We start from the raw sequence: 14,737 nt of genomic DNA, 5'->3' as shown, positions 1-14,737 counted from the left end.
TAATATGATCTGATGATTGTTTATGCCCGAATTTCCTTTCTTTCTTCACATCCATTCAACTTCTGCGGACTCGATTTTGGGCCGAGTTTCCTTTCATGATTTCGCATGCTGGTGCTACTTTGTAGCCCGGCAACTGTTCAAAGAAAGTCATGCTAGGTTTGAAAGGAGCATCTCTTTTTAACATGTGCCTCTAGCGCAATCATTTCGTCCTTTATATCCGCTCGCTTTCCCCCAGATGACAGCAGGATATCCTAATTGTGATTTTTTATTCTCCATCAACCGAACAAGATGCATCTCACTCACTTGGCTACGGCCGCCTTTCTCTTCGTTTACTCTTCCATGGCAAGGCCTGTCGACGAACCCAACACTAGCCTCCTCTCCGTCCCTTGGCCATACTGGAACTATGTTAATGCCGATTTCACTACTGTGGTAAAGCGAGACGCTACACCCACCAATCTTGCTCGCGACGCCGCCCCCACTGACACCGCGGATGCCGATCCTGATGTCTACATCAATACTGACTACATTACATACGACATTCCTCTGCATACTACCATCACATATTATGATACGACCGTTACATGGGACAACTTCGTCACACTCGGCGGCACCATCTATCCCTGGATCCATTTCACAAACGCCATCCGCGATGTCGTCCCCACTGACATCCCTGATGCCGATGCCGATGCCTATGCGTCCCCCTCCGAGCCTTTCTTCGCAGAAGCAAAACCCACCCTCGAGGCTAGGGCCCAAGAGGCCCCTTCGGATGCCGCCGCGCAGACCAGTAAGTTCTTCCCTGAGATCGTGCTGGAGTCGCCTGGTGCCTCGTCTACGAGGACAGAATCTCTTCCTTCCGATTTCTTTGAAGAGCGCAGCACTAGGACTACCAGCAGCGCGAAAAGCGTGATCACTCCGATTGACCTTACGCAGGAAACGGTCATTACTCCGATTAAGCCCTGGTGGACCACATCGTCGAGCCATCGTGTTGGGACGACACTCGTCAAGGTTGTTGCTACTCATACTGTTTACTATGACGAGGAGCCTTCTACTACTTCTGCGTCTACCACTAATAGCCTGGTGACTGATATTGGGACTTGGACTAAGACTGTTCCGGTCTAGGGGTGTCGTTTGTTTTGATTTTTATTTCTCCCGTTTTGGTTATTGCTTTTTGTGTATTGTGTTGTGTTTATGCTGTGCAGGAATTCAACAAATATCATGCTTTGGAACCAAAACTGCTCTAATTTGATTTTATAACTTGAATCCTTTGAATGATGTGCATTACCTAAATCAGAAACCCACCCTGGGAGAATAATAAGAAAACATAATCAAGTCATCCATCGTAAACCGCAAACGACAAAAGAAAGATACAAATAACCCAACGCCAATCAACCTAACCCAACCTAAATCTCCGACAAAACACCCCCCGCATCGGCAAACTTCTTCTGGAACTCCTTCAAACTAGCCCACTGCCTCAACTCCTCCTCGTCCCGGTCATGATCACTCAAATAACTCATAGACCTTCCGTACTGCTGCGGACTACTAGCCGTCGTCGCAGGGGCGGACAGACCCTCGAGACGCATGAGGGTGTCGATGAAGGCGCGGAGGTAGGTTTGTGTTTCAGCCATGGTTAAGGGGTGGGGGCCTGGTGCAGAGGAGTCGGTGGTTGAGGGGTATGAGGATTGTTCTTCGAAGGTGCCGGGGTAGTTTAGGAGGGTGGAGGCTACTTGGCGGATTTTAGAAGTCTGTTTGTTTCTCGTAAGCGACTTTTCAATGGCAATTGGGAAGGGAGGAGGGGCTCACAATGCTAGCACCATTAGGCTCCATGTTGATCTCATTGACAGAACGCAACAAGACCATGAGATCGCGAATAACTATCCGGCGTTCCTCCGCCATCATTCGGCCGATGAAATCAGCCTGTGCATGGGAATACTGCAGCATTGCGACATCTCCCGGTGATTCGCCCTCTAGTTTCACCGTCAACCCTTGGGTCGCAGGGGATCCGTTTTCTGGTGCTTTCTGGCGCATTATTTTCTGATGAGCCCCGTAGATGTTCCAGTACTTTTCCACCAGGTATGACCGCGTGCCTAGTTGCGAAGCGTAGATGTTCGCCTTCTGAATTTCGTACTGGATTGCGCGACGATCTTGCGCGTCCGGATCTTCCATGGCGGTCCTGACGGGATCGAATTTGCGCTGTCCCGGACTCACTGGTGTTGCTAGCGTCCATTGGAGGGATAGTTCACGGGGTACATGGGCCAACGCATTTTTGCAACTCTGTAAACACTCCCAGAGCAAGCTCCGTTGTCTTTCGTAATCAAAAATCATGCCACTCCCGAATGCAAGTTCCCAGGCATGAAGCGAGTTGTAGGAGTTAAAGACTCGCACGTTCGCGTTGAACCCCGTCAGCCGCGAGACCGTGCTAGATGGTTGCGGGCCTGCATGCGTCGAGAACAGGAATTCATCATCAATCTCCATAGGCAGAGGAGGGTACCGCTCTGTCGGAGTTTCCGGAGGAAAGTGAGCGCTGATGTCCATGGAGCCCATCTGTTGTAACGTTCGAAATCCCACCAGGGTTGTGTAAAATAGACGCCGCCCTAATTCCTGCTGTATGATATCAACTTGATACCCATCTGCCAGTGTTGCACCTGCAACCATTGGATCTGAAGATGGCGGAGAGGCCGGGCTCGTAGGGTTGCTGCCAGCTGATCTCGGGGACTGGCGACACAAATCATACACCTGCAACATCGTACGACATTCCGCTAGATAGGCACGACAGCGTCGCATATTCCATACATAGCCTGCACAGAGTCCCAGGAAGTAGCTGATGGCCGCATCATAGACCGTAGCCGTCCGATCGAGGTACCCAGTCCCCCGTGCCTGCACGGCGACATCATGGCACCGCTTCACCAACGCCATCGAGTGTGGAAACGCGGCCTTCTCAGCCTCTGTCCTTAAATGTTGCTTTGGCCGCCTGGGGAACGACGCGACCAGCGACCCGATCATGCCGGCCAGGAGGGCCAGAAAGGTAGGATTTGTAACATCCTCGCGACGCTCGAAGGCTGCGCGAAAGGTAGGTTCGTGCGGTATGGGGACTAACGGATGGATATAGGTGAAGAAATCGTCGATGAGCAATCGTACTGTGGGTAACGGGCATATCGACTCTGCAGACATCCAGGGGGTAGTGGTACTAGTAGGCGGCGGCGGAGCGGGCGCTGATGCTATGTCGGAAGCTGATGGACTGGGCGACGCCGTTGTTGGAGAAGCCGCGGCAGTACTGGCAGTGGATCCTGGGCTTGGGCCCAGTTTCTGCTTCTTAATGGCTTCAGCATGGCGATTCGGCGGACCGCGTCGTCGGCTCGGTCGTTCGTAGGTACACGGAATGTCCAGGCTGGCACAGGAGCGACAGGGCGGACCACTGGTGTCGCACTACACAATTAGTATCATCAAGCTTATAGAAAGATATGGCTCAAGAGGAGAAAAGAGATACCTTGACCTTGCGGATACTGCAGGCATCGCAGGCCTTGCGCAGTCTGGTTTTGCTGGTGTCCATGGAGACAATGACGCAATGCGGGCTATTCCATGCTTCAGGACATGATCAGGACGATATACTGGAAGCAAACAGAGGAAAAGAGGAAACCAGCATAATAAGAAGGATTGAATTTTTAGACAGGGAGAGATCCGGGGAGACCGGGGTGAGGCTCAAGGGATCAAGCGTTCTTCCCCAGAGACTTTTCGGTTCTCCGGCGGGGGAAATGCGGAAGAGAGGTTGATCTCGGTACAATCAGGGGTACACCGGCATATACGGGGTATACGAATGTAGCGGGGGAATGCATCTGGCCCAGAATATACGGGTTAGCTGTTCTTTGAGATTCAAATTTTCTATATGATCATCCTGCCCTCGCCATTTCTTTGCTACTAAGAAACCTCCGCTCAATGTAGGTGCAGTTGCAGTTCTTTTGACTGCACAGAGAACCTTCCAAGGCTTGGGGGAAGAGATCTCGTGTCCACGACGCCTTCTACAAGGCTGTAGTCGTGTTCTCGTACTGTGAAAATCCTCCCCATATACAGGGGGACTTCCGAATGACTCGTGACGACCGGCATCCTTGAACTCGGACTCGGACTCACAGACGTGACGATCTTATACGCCTAATAGAGGTCAAATTCGCCGTTCTGGTTCTTATGAAGGTCGTTGCAACTGACTTTCAAAGCTGATCTTCGAGACACTCAGTGGTCAAGCGCCTAATGCATCCCTCTAAAAGTAGCTCATAGGCAGTGAGTCTGTCTGTGCTAGCTTTTTATTGCCGTGCAATGGCAGGATCGGTCTCATAATGATCAAGAGCCTTGTATCATAGTGGTTGAGTTATTTTGATCGGCTTGAATAGTACTGTGAGTTGGTGTCAACTACTCGATGGAGTCCTGCTCGTTATCTAATAGCCTGCTTTGTATTACTATGCATATACTTTGCATGGCGGTTATCAACCACTAATACCACTCTTATATAATTGTTCTTGAGTATCTGGTACTTGTGTTGAGCCTGCAGTAGCACTATTTTTCAAGTTAGGCGTGCTTAGAAGACACCTTCTTTGTCAACAGCCATTCTTCCATCCAACTTCTTACTCCCACACATCACTCGCAACGCTTATGCATCACGAATCGCGCTCATTCTTCTCATATTGGTTGGCATATATACTATAGACTGTTGTTGACAGGTTCGACTCCTTCTGAGCCGATTCTCGACTCGTTCACCTTCCACCAGCTATCTATCATTCATCTCCGTATTCCTCTATTGCATTCTTCTTCACCACCTCAGGAATACCATCTGGTATTCTGCGAATATGGAATAACTCAGGAATTCTCTCATTAATCAACGCACAACACTAGCACCAACACCAAAATCTATATAAACTATTTCCGCATCGACACCAACCACCGCGCATGGAAGAAAATCTGGCTACAATACACCCGAAGACATGAGACAGATCATACGTGCCTCTGGAGCCTACAAGACCGATCCGAATGAAATTATCAAACCCGGAATTGGACACAAAGGGCACTGCGAGGGATGGTTCACAACTGCTAATAAACTCATGAGTTTGTGCTACCTGTGTCTTGCTGAGAGCCTTCATGCTGATTCCGGATGCGTGTCAGATTCAGTGAGTCTTTTTTATTTTTTTTTCTTGCTCCCCTTGATTGATGACCGTGCTGAGTTAGAATATTAGCTCTGGTGGCGATTGGGAGATGGACTGGGAGTTGACTCGATCTCTTTACAAGAGTATCTGGGGGGTGGAACCAGTGTGCTCGTGGGACCGCGGTGACTATTCGGGACCTACCGATTGCTCTTGATTCCGGAGATTATGGAGGCGGTTGCGAGGTAAAAACCAGGATGGTTGACGATTTAGTTCAGATGATGGCGCATATGTTGGTGATGGTGATTTTACCCTTTTGTTTACTATTTGCGTGGCAGCGGTTCAGAGACGTTCTTACCATGGCATGGAATCATATGAAAGAAAATACGCATACAGACTCCGCCATGATTGATATCCTGTGTATCATATGAAATTAGTTCTTTGCTTGCATAGATAGTGGAGAAGATGTCATGACTATAGACCTTCTATCCACTTTTCACCTCAATCATTCACCAGCAAATTAAAGTCTTCGCCTCTCATCAAAGAGATCTTCTACCAAGATGGGAAAAGTCGAAGCAATCCATCCTTACCAGATATCTACTAACACAGAAAGCTACACCCACTATTACCACATCAACACTGGCCGCCACGATTGGAAGAAAGTCTGACCCCAAATCATCAAAGATACCAGAAGAATCATCTACGCCTCTGGCGTGAAACTGACCGACCCTAAGGGATACCGATGCAACCCTTACGACTCTGGCTCTGATAACAAGATCCCGCTCACACCCCCCCCTCCTCCTCCTCCCTATCGTCAACAAGTCAACACGGGATTGGGATTAATGGGATCGGCGATGATGAAAATAAGCCTTTTAGTCTTTTAGTATCAGTTGGGAAAGCTATGCGTCCATGGGATCTACAAAGACTGCGCGTAAGCCATACGATGATGTGGATAATCTGATGAGGACTGGAGCGACTGGCGACCGGCGAGGTAGACTTATAAGTATCCCTTTGGCGAGGAACCTGTGTGTCTGTGGGAGAATAGCCGCGTGAGCCCTGAAGCTATGTTTTCATTGCAAGAAAACCCTAGCAAAAGGAGCTACGCTACTTCACCCTTGCAAGCACATCTCTATATCATCCCAATAACTATTCAAGATGTTGTTTCTGATGAGCAAATTGGGTTGATTCAGATTCTAGTCCTGACGGATCGTGGCACCGGTGGGAACCGGCGGTTTCGTCTTGATCCAGACGTTGGCGATGAGGGTTGTACTGCAAAGGATATATATGCGCGACAGTAGTTTGATGATGTTGACACGGCTTTGTTATTACGATCATTCAAACATGCTCTTGGGGTACGGTAATACGATGCTTTATGGTCAGCTTTGTTGACTGGTAGTCCAAATTCGTTTTCAGCGTGCAGTAGCGATAAAGAGTTACGAGACTACCAAACTAATAAAGCAGATATCTTCCATTGTCAAGGTTGCAAAATCAGTCAGAATAACATCCGACATAGCAAGCCCAATAGTACATCATATCGCATAAACATGGCATTGGTATATTCAGTTTCGTCAATCGTGGGTATCGATAATATGTCTTGGGCCACCCGATGTAGGTGGTATGTACACGTTTAAGGCGCGGTTTCTTCGTCATTGTATCCCGGAGTCTCTGGCTCATGTCTTTGTTCCAGCAAACCGCGTCTGTTTTCCAACTCCGAGGCCCAGAGAGCAGAGCCGGCAGCCGTGGTCATCAGAAAGAACATCGAAAGAATCGGGACCAGCTGAAGAAGCAGAGCCACCGTTCCAAATCTGCCATCGTCAACAATCTAAACTAAAGAGGAAACAAGAAGGAGAGGGAAACTCACGATGTATACTGAAGTTGCCTCTGGCGAATCCGCTCCTTCCTCTGCTTTTTCGGAACGTCCAGCAACTGAAAGTACCGCCAATGGTGAAACGGCCCAGCACGATAACCCGTCAACAACAGAAACATCGGCACACCCGCAACCGGAATCAAGTTCAGCGGTAGCAGAACAACAAACTCAACAATCTGTCTCAGAGAAAACGGCGCATACACAGCCCCCTTCATGGGTTTCCCAAGCCGCTGCACGATATTATCCCCCTGGGGATATAGCACCCGAGAAGTTGTGACCAGTTCTCCATGACCTTCATTGACCAGGACCGCATCGAAGATATCTACCAGTGTCTCGTCGACGAAGAAGGCTTCGAATAGAGCGGCAACGATGGCTGCGCCTTCACCCAGCACTAAAAAGGCTCCGCTGATCCATGCGCTTTTGCCTTGGAAGATGGCGAGGAAGGCGACTTGTGGTAGGTATGTAAAGAGGAAAAGGAGGACGTAGATGAATGTTGAAAGTAGGATTATTGGGATCAATCGCGCTTTGAATAAGGGCCAGAGAAAGCGATGAGTGGAATAGTACAGAACTCCCTGTTAGGCGTCAGCGTTATTCTCTTGCTCTGTAGCATTCAGCATCGCCGGGACGCACGCACTCGAAAAGGATATAGCCAAGCAGCGCTATTCACATTCAGGGAGGCCATGATAATATATTTCTATACCCAACAGTGGTATTGTTCCTGTTTAAATGACGAGGCGTAAAACGACGTCGGTTGTTGAATGCCAAGACAGCCGTCTTATCGATAAGCTCACCGCCCGCGTATAAAAGGCCGAGAATTTTCTCAACTTCCGAATCTTTTCTTTTTCTTCTACCAAAACTGATACTCCTTTCTATTCACTCTGAAATCCCACATCGCTAAATGGATATCTGGAGGGGAAATGGAAGGATAGATTGAATTTGCTTGCTTACCCCGGATTCTTCTTTCTTGCGTGGAGCGTTCGGAAATACAACTCGCAATACATCTCCCTCAACAACCTCTAGTATTGCTTAAAATCTCAATCTGTAGCATGACGGTTCAGTTCGTCTTTATAATGATGGGTAATCGTCTGGATAATGTCTTCCAAGCTGTGCAGGACTGCCGTGGGCTCTAGACTCGGCTCAGCTCTGTCCGTCCATCCTGTCAAACTCCGGTCGATCCAAATGGCCTTGAGGCCTGCGTTACGCGCGCCATTGATGTCGAATGGATTGGCACTGATTACCCAGATGTCTTCCTTCTGGGATCCTAATCCCACCGTCTCCGTTAAGTGGTTGTACACTGCCGGCGCTGGCTTGAATTGCTTGACTTCTTCAACGGTAACGATGTCTTGGAAGACTGCCGAGTATGGTGCGAGGTCTTTTGATTTTGACAATGAATGGGATACCATTGTCTTGGTTCCGTTGGTAAACACCACCGGTACAACTCCGGGGGTCACCGCCAGGCGACTCAACGTTGGGCCGACGTCTGGGAACGTACCCATATTCTCGAAGGCTGCCATGAGCCTGTTGATGTGTTGCTCTGCCGGATCGGCCCCGGCAGTTTCTGCTAGGGTATGGGAGAGAGCGTTACGGGTTATTTCGGAGAACGGTAGGAAGCGCCCTAGTGAACGGTTTAGCAGGGTGAACAGCATCGTAGAAACACAGTCACAGTGCAGTCAACGCACCCAAGCTGTTCAATCTCCAAGTATACGCCAGCTGGTGCTGTCTCCACGCCTTTAGGATGGCCTCAGCATTGGCTTTTGGGAAGTGCTTCTCCAGTTCTTGGGTGATGGTCTCCATAGTGAGGACAGTCCCGTAGATGTCCATGGCAATCACGACCTTCTTGGTCATTTTGTAGATTTTATGATTGGCGACGTTCCAACTTATCAATTGATTAATTGATTTAATTCAATCCAGTATACTGAGGAAATTCCCTTAATACCCCTGGGGTAGAGTCGAATAATGCGGGACTCGGACGAAAGCTACTTACTAACAATGATGTCAATCCGTGATTTTCTCCCAACGCGTAGATTTCCATCACCACCGCAAAGAGCACCATGAACTCCTCCAACTATGAAATCTTCCGAGATATTCTGTCCGGCATTATAGTCGCGAAATCCAATGAAAGACCTCGCGAGTCGTCAAAACGCAAAGCGAACAAGGCGCGAAGAAATAACACGTCGAGCAGCAATAACCATGTGAAGACCACACCCGTCGTCAAAACAGAGCCCTTCCAAAGGGCCAATCCCGAGGATTTGGCCGAGTTTGTTGATGTATTTTACCATTTCTCCCTTTTATATTGGAGACAAATACTAAAACAATGTAGTTCCTCGCGTCTGAAATCTTCACCCACCTCCCCGACGTCCTCCAATCCCTCTCCTACAGCACTACCCAGCAAGACCCTTCCCTCCGAACAGATGTCTACCCAACCCCCCTTCCAACTTCCCTCATTGAAGCTCTCTCGTCAACTCTCCCATCAACAGTAACTGAAACACTCACCGTCTACTGCCTAATCCCCGACCCCGCCGACATCCCCGAAACCCTCCTCTCCCCACTTCTAAATGAGTACGTCTCCAGCGTAACAGCAGGACCACCAGTATGGGCATCTACACGGACAGATGCGTGCGAGATCTGCGAGCGGGATTGGATACCTCTATCGTATCATCATTTGATTCCGCGGGCTATGCACGAGAAGGTGCGCAAGAGGGGGTGGCATGAGGAGTGGATGTTGAATAGTGTTGCGTGGTTGTGTCGCGCGTGTCATAGTTTTGTGCATCGGATGGCAGGAAATGAGGAATTGGCAAGGGAATGGTATACCATCGAGAGGATCTTGGAAAGGGAGGATGTGCAAGATTGGGCGAGGTGGGTTAGTAGGATTCGGTGGAAGAAGACATAGACTTTGTCCAGAGGGCAGCAATAATATAGAGAAGACAGAGCTCGTCGCATCATATTATCTGTGGACATATGTATTGTACATGAAATCATATCATTTTTGGAACCCCCGAAACACTTTTGTCATAACACCCGTTCTATATGCGTTGAATGCAAGATCCCGAGACCCGAATAAAAATACAATGATCCGTAAGACCACAAAAATAGAAAGAGAGGAGAAAAGGGTATATCACAAATATCTCTTCTCGTAGATATCTTCATAACACTGGACATGGTCGCCAGGAACGAACTCCGTCCAGCCTTCGAAACCGATACCACATTCGGTATCTTTGCGCATTTCGGTCACGTCCTTCTTGACGTTCTTGAGAGAAGACATCACGCCTAGAAGCACAGAATTAACAAATACGGCCTTTAAAAGAGACGGAAAAGAAACTCACCATCATAAATAATCTCCTGGCCCCTCAAGACCCGAACCTTCTTGGCCTTTTGGATAATTCCATTGCGAACCTTGCAACCCGCAATGGCAGTAGTCTCCCGTTTCTTGATGGTGATATCGAAAACCTGACTGATCTCTGCCTCTCCCGTCACACGCTGAGTCACAGTGGGCGCCAACTGCTCACTAAGTATCTCCTTGACCTCGTCCATAAGTTTGTAAATGACGTTGTGGTCCATGATCCTCACGCCTCGCTGCTCTGCCATTCGCAGCATAGCGTGATCGATCGATGTGTTGAAGGTGATAATGTTGCCACGGGCAGCTGCAGCATGCTCGATATCAAACTCTCCCACTGGGCCAACGGCAGAACGGAGGACATTCGGGTAAACCTCGTTATTGCCAATTGCAGTGACGGTATTCAAGACAGCTTCGACGGATCCATCAACATCCGCCTTGATGATGAAGTGCACCGGTTTGGGGCCGGAAGCCTGTCCATCTTCTATATGCCGACCTGCCTCTTCCAGTTCTTCTTGCTGGCGTTTGTCAAGAAGTCCACGACGAGCTTCATTGATAGCTGTCGCATCTTCGCCGAGTTTCTGTGTCTCCATCCGCTCTAACCGCCACTCCACTACGTCCTTGGCTCTCTGTTCGGATGGTGCTTGAATCATCTCCGTGCCAGCACTTGGCTGCTCCCTCCAGCCGTCGATTTCAACGGGCATACCTGGTGTTGCCTCGTCAATCGGAACACCAGCTTCGTTACGGAGAGTGCGCACACGAGCCCAAGCATCGCCTGCAACGACAATGTCGCCCACGCGTAGGGTACCACGCTTGACAAGCGCGGTGGTCACTCGACCATAGCTCTTTGTCGTACTCTCAATAATCCAGCCCTCAACGTTACCTTCCGTGTCGGCTCGGTGGTCCTGCATTTCAGAAAGAGCCAAAATGGCTTCTTCGAGTTCCACCATTCCTAGGCCCGTCTTACCACTCACGCCAATAGCCTGGACATCGCCGCCATATTCTTCAACGTAGACATTGTTGGCTGCGAGGTCTTGTTTCACCTTGTCGACATTGGTGTCCTCCTTGTCGATCTTGCTGATAGCAACGACGATGGGAACCTTGGCTCCGGTGGCATGTTTAATGGCTTCGATAGTCTGAGGCTTGACGCTGTCGTCTGCGGCTACCACAAGAACGACAATATCTGTAACGTCTGCTCCGCGACGACGCATCTCTAAGAAGGCCGCGTGACCGGGAGTATCCAAGAAAGTGATGGTCTGCCCGGAAGGCATGGCGACGCTGAATGCACCAATGTGCTGCGTAATGCCTCCATGCTCTCCAGCAGCAATAGATGATTTGCGAAGCCAATCCAGGATAGTGGTCTTGCCATGGTCAACATGACCCATGATGGTGACTACAGGGGGCCTGGGAGGCAAGGAAGACGGGTCTTCTGGTTCAGGGGCGGCAGTCAAGTCAAAACCTTCCTCGGGCTGATCGAAAATAGGCTCAAAGTTGTACTCGGTCGCGATTAGACCAGCTGTTTCCGCGTCCAAGACATGGTTGTATGTGACACCCTCAAAGCCCATATCCTCCATGCGTTGGACAAATTGGGCTGGCCGTATTCCAATGACGTCCGCCAGACTACTGACGCTGATGAACTCGGGCAGGAAAATAGGGCTTGGGGCGACGTCCGCTTGCTTTTGTCTTGCCCTTTCTTTCTTCGCGCGCTTCCGCTCTTCTCGACGACGTCGGGTTTCCTCCTGGTCGAAATCTTCTTCTTCGCCGTATTTCTGTTTTTTCCGGCCATCACGACGCTTATAGTCCTTTCGGCGCTGGGTCACTTGCTGCTCTTCCTCCTCCTCCTCCAGATTCCGTTCCGGCGAGTCCCGATTATTCTCGGCCTCCAGCGATTGGCGTTCTGCTACAAGCTTCTCTCTGTCAACCTCCTCAATCGGATCGACGGAAACCACGTCGTCCGACTTTGAGATAGGCTCTCCAGAATTTTCATCGCCTAGTAAATCACCTATATCTTCTGACCAAGCTGAATATTTCTTGCTTTCCCGGGATGCAGGTCGTTCTGCAAGGCCACGAGACAACAAGTCTTTTTGTTCTCTTCTCGGTCTTGACAAATCCGTTTCAAGTTCAGATCTCGTGCAGCCACAACGAGGGCAAAAGTGAAATTTCCCATAACATTTGAATCCGCAGCTCGGGCATTTCCAGTCAGATTTGAAAGGTCTCCTGGGCTTGTCGCCGCCGGGCCCTGTGTCCTTAGAATATACGGGACGAGGCGTCAGCCGTTGCCCCTGATCCCGGGGCCCCGCACCACGAGCGTTTCTATTCTCCTGCTCTCTCTGTTTCTGCTGTGCCACCATCCTCTCACGCATCGCTTGCTCGGCTGGACTCAGAGTAATCGACTGTCGAGAACCACCCCATGTTCGTTTCTGAAATGAGGAATCATTGACACTCGATCCTTCCGTCTCTTGCTTTGTTTTGGCCTCTTCTTTCTTGGGTTGCTGCGCCATCATCTTCTCGCGCATCGCCTGTTCCGCTGGGCTCAGGGCAATAGGTCGTGTCGTTGACTGCCCGCTGCCCCACCGTGATGTGAACTTGGGCTTTGAGAACGAAGCACGAGGATTGCTTTCATCTTCGTCATGATTGGAATCGAACGAATCGAGCGCTGCGGGTGAGGAATGAAATGTTCGTCGGAGGCCGTAGTTCGTCGGCGTTATTCTATGTGCGGCCGCAAACGAAAGATTCGCAACACCTTGACGGCGAGACAACTGCAATTCTGTCAGCACAGCGAAAATAGCAAAATATAACGCAACACACCTCTAATACCACCCGCCTCTGCATTATAACCGACAATTGCGCCTGTCGTTTCCCTCGGAGAGCGCTTCACGGCGTCTTTTCCTCCGTTTCCCGCGCCGGGGTCACGTGCCCGTCGGTGTCCCCGCCCAATCGGAGTTTGGCTGACATAATCCCCGTCCCACCTCGCGCCATCGCGATAAGAACGAGAGCACATCGCCTTGCTTCCTTTTACATTTTCTTTCTTTCTGTGGGTTGTTTACGTTTCTTGTGTGTGATTTTAGTGGTGTCGCGCAATTGGGCATTCAATTCGGCCCGTAATACCTCGTTTGTTCGGTCAATTCCCCGCAGAGTCGCCAGTAACCGCAGCGGTATCGCATCAATATGGAAGCGGAGGCATTTGAAGATTTGCAAAAGGGGGGAGGAGCCCTCCGGGCTGTCAAGGATTTGACTGCTGGCGCTGTTGGCGGTGTTGCACAGGTTCTTATTGGTATGTACTAATTGACATTCCATGTTCAAGGAGAGCATTGTAGTTGGCTGGATGTACTATCATCGGCAACACCCCACAATGCTCTTTCTGATCATTCCAATTGAGGATATGCATGATTGACTATGTTCTCTCTGGGATGGGATCAATTAGCTAACATGCTGCAGGACAACCATTCGGTATGTAAGGCAGATTGTTAAGTCCACTGCATCATTATCTGACTAGCTAGATATCGTCAAGGTGCGGCTGCAAACAACGACACAATACGCCAATGCCCTTGATTGTGCCAGCAAGATTTTCAAGAATGAGGGACCTGCGGCTTTCTACAAGGGTACCTTGACCCCGTTGATTGGAATTGGTGCTTGCGTAAGTGGCATTTATATATACCGGACTGTCCATGATCTGACAGGTACCAGGTCAGTGTGCAATTTGGCGCTTTCCACGAAGCCCGCAGACGCCTTGAAGAGCTCAACAAGAAGAAATATGCCAACCCCGCCCTATCTTACGGCCAATACTACCTTGCTGGTGGTTTCGCCGGTATCACCAACTCTGTTCTCTCTGGACCCATCGAGCACGTCCGTATCCGCCTGCAAACCCAGCCCCACGGCGCAGACAGGCTGTACAACGGCCCAATCGACTGCATCAAGAAGCTCTCCGCTCACGAAGGCGTGATGCGGGGTCTCTTCAGAGGTCAGGCTGTGACCTACCTCCGTGAAATCCAGGCCTACGGTATGTGGTTCTTGACGTTCGAGCTCCTCATGAACCAGGACGCCAGACGCAACAACATCAATCGCGAGGATATTTCCAGCTTGAAGGTCGCCTCGTATGGTGGTTTGGCCGGTGAGGCACTCTGGCTGAGCAGCTACCCGCTGGATGTTGTCAAGAGTAAGATGCAGTGCGATGGGTTCGGTGCTGAGCGGCAATTCATCAATATGAGGGACTGCTTCAAGAAGACCTATGCTACTGAGGGATTGGCTGGTTTCTGGAAGGGTATTGGCCCGACTTTGCTGAGGGCTATGCCTGTGTCGGCTGGAACATTTGCTGTGTACGTTCCCAACCTTTACCCAGAAACAGATCCAGGAAAGCGAATACTAACTTGTTTTAGTGTCGAACTTACCATGAGAGCTTTGGGTTAAAAGGTC

General features: G+C 49.9%; 7 protein-coding genes across 7 annotated transcripts; 3 read left to right on the top strand and 4 right to left on the bottom strand.

Annotated features, from left to right (window-relative positions):
- Positions 1–288: 288 nt before the first annotated feature.
- ACHE_11118A (uncharacterized protein) lies at positions 289–953 on the top strand (the record flags this gene model as incomplete). The annotated part of the gene is made up of 2 exons (XM_043275652.1): positions 289–784; positions 931–953. 2 exons carry the CDS (start codon positions 289–291, stop codon positions 951–953), a joined length of 519 nt encoding a protein of 172 aa, XP_043132238.1.
- Positions 954–1,400: 447 nt separating this feature from the next.
- Positions 1,401–3,547, bottom strand: ACHE_11117S (uncharacterized protein; the record flags this gene model as incomplete). Its single annotated transcript, XM_043275651.1, has 3 exons — positions 1,401–1,742; positions 1,801–3,423; positions 3,485–3,547. The coding sequence occupies 3 exons, from the start codon at positions 3,545–3,547 to the stop codon at positions 1,401–1,403; spliced, it is 2,028 nt and encodes a 675-aa protein (XP_043132237.1).
- A 3,203-nt stretch (positions 3,548–6,750) lies between these two features.
- Positions 6,751–7,672, bottom strand: ACHE_11116S (EI24 domain-containing protein; the record flags this gene model as incomplete). Its single annotated transcript, XM_043275650.1, has 3 exons — positions 6,751–6,928; positions 6,985–7,562; positions 7,625–7,672. 3 exons carry the CDS (start codon positions 7,670–7,672, stop codon positions 6,751–6,753), a joined length of 804 nt encoding a protein of 267 aa, XP_043132236.1.
- Positions 7,673–8,024: 352 nt separating this feature from the next.
- ACHE_11115S (haloacid dehalogenase, type II) lies at positions 8,025–8,835 on the bottom strand (the record flags this gene model as incomplete). Its single annotated transcript, XM_043275649.1, has 2 exons — positions 8,025–8,605; positions 8,670–8,835. 2 exons carry the CDS (start codon positions 8,833–8,835, stop codon positions 8,025–8,027), a joined length of 747 nt encoding a protein of 248 aa, XP_043132235.1.
- Positions 8,836–9,041: 206 nt separating this feature from the next.
- On the top strand, positions 9,042–9,880 carry ACHE_11114A (HNH endonuclease; the record flags this gene model as incomplete). The annotated part of the gene is made up of 2 exons (XM_043275648.1): positions 9,042–9,257; positions 9,311–9,880. The coding sequence occupies 2 exons, from the start codon at positions 9,042–9,044 to the stop codon at positions 9,878–9,880; spliced, it is 786 nt and encodes a 261-aa protein (XP_043132234.1).
- A 225-nt stretch (positions 9,881–10,105) lies between these two features.
- On the bottom strand, positions 10,106–13,156 carry ACHE_11113S (translation initiation factor 2; the record flags this gene model as incomplete). The annotated part of the gene is made up of 3 exons (XM_043275647.1): positions 10,106–10,257; positions 10,314–13,083; positions 13,133–13,156. 3 exons carry the CDS (start codon positions 13,154–13,156, stop codon positions 10,106–10,108), a joined length of 2,946 nt encoding a protein of 981 aa, XP_043132233.1.
- Positions 13,157–13,492: 336 nt separating this feature from the next.
- ACHE_11112A (putative mitochondrial carrier protein (Ymc1)) lies at positions 13,493–14,731 on the top strand (the record flags this gene model as incomplete). Its single annotated transcript, XM_043275646.1, has 5 exons — positions 13,493–13,598; positions 13,763–13,774; positions 13,825–13,961; positions 14,012–14,640; positions 14,701–14,731. The coding sequence occupies 5 exons, from the start codon at positions 13,493–13,495 to the stop codon at positions 14,729–14,731; spliced, it is 915 nt and encodes a 304-aa protein (XP_043132232.1).
- Positions 14,732–14,737: the final 6 nt, after the last annotated feature.

This window comes from Aspergillus chevalieri, chromosome 1 (genome assembly GCF_016861735.1).
Source record: "Aspergillus chevalieri M1 DNA, chromosome 1, nearly complete sequence".
In the NCBI taxonomy this organism is placed as follows: domain Eukaryota; kingdom Fungi; phylum Ascomycota; class Eurotiomycetes; order Eurotiales; family Aspergillaceae; genus Aspergillus; species Aspergillus chevalieri.
The sequence above is the reverse complement of the archived record's forward strand: the minus strand, read 5'-3'. Positions and strand labels throughout refer to the sequence as shown.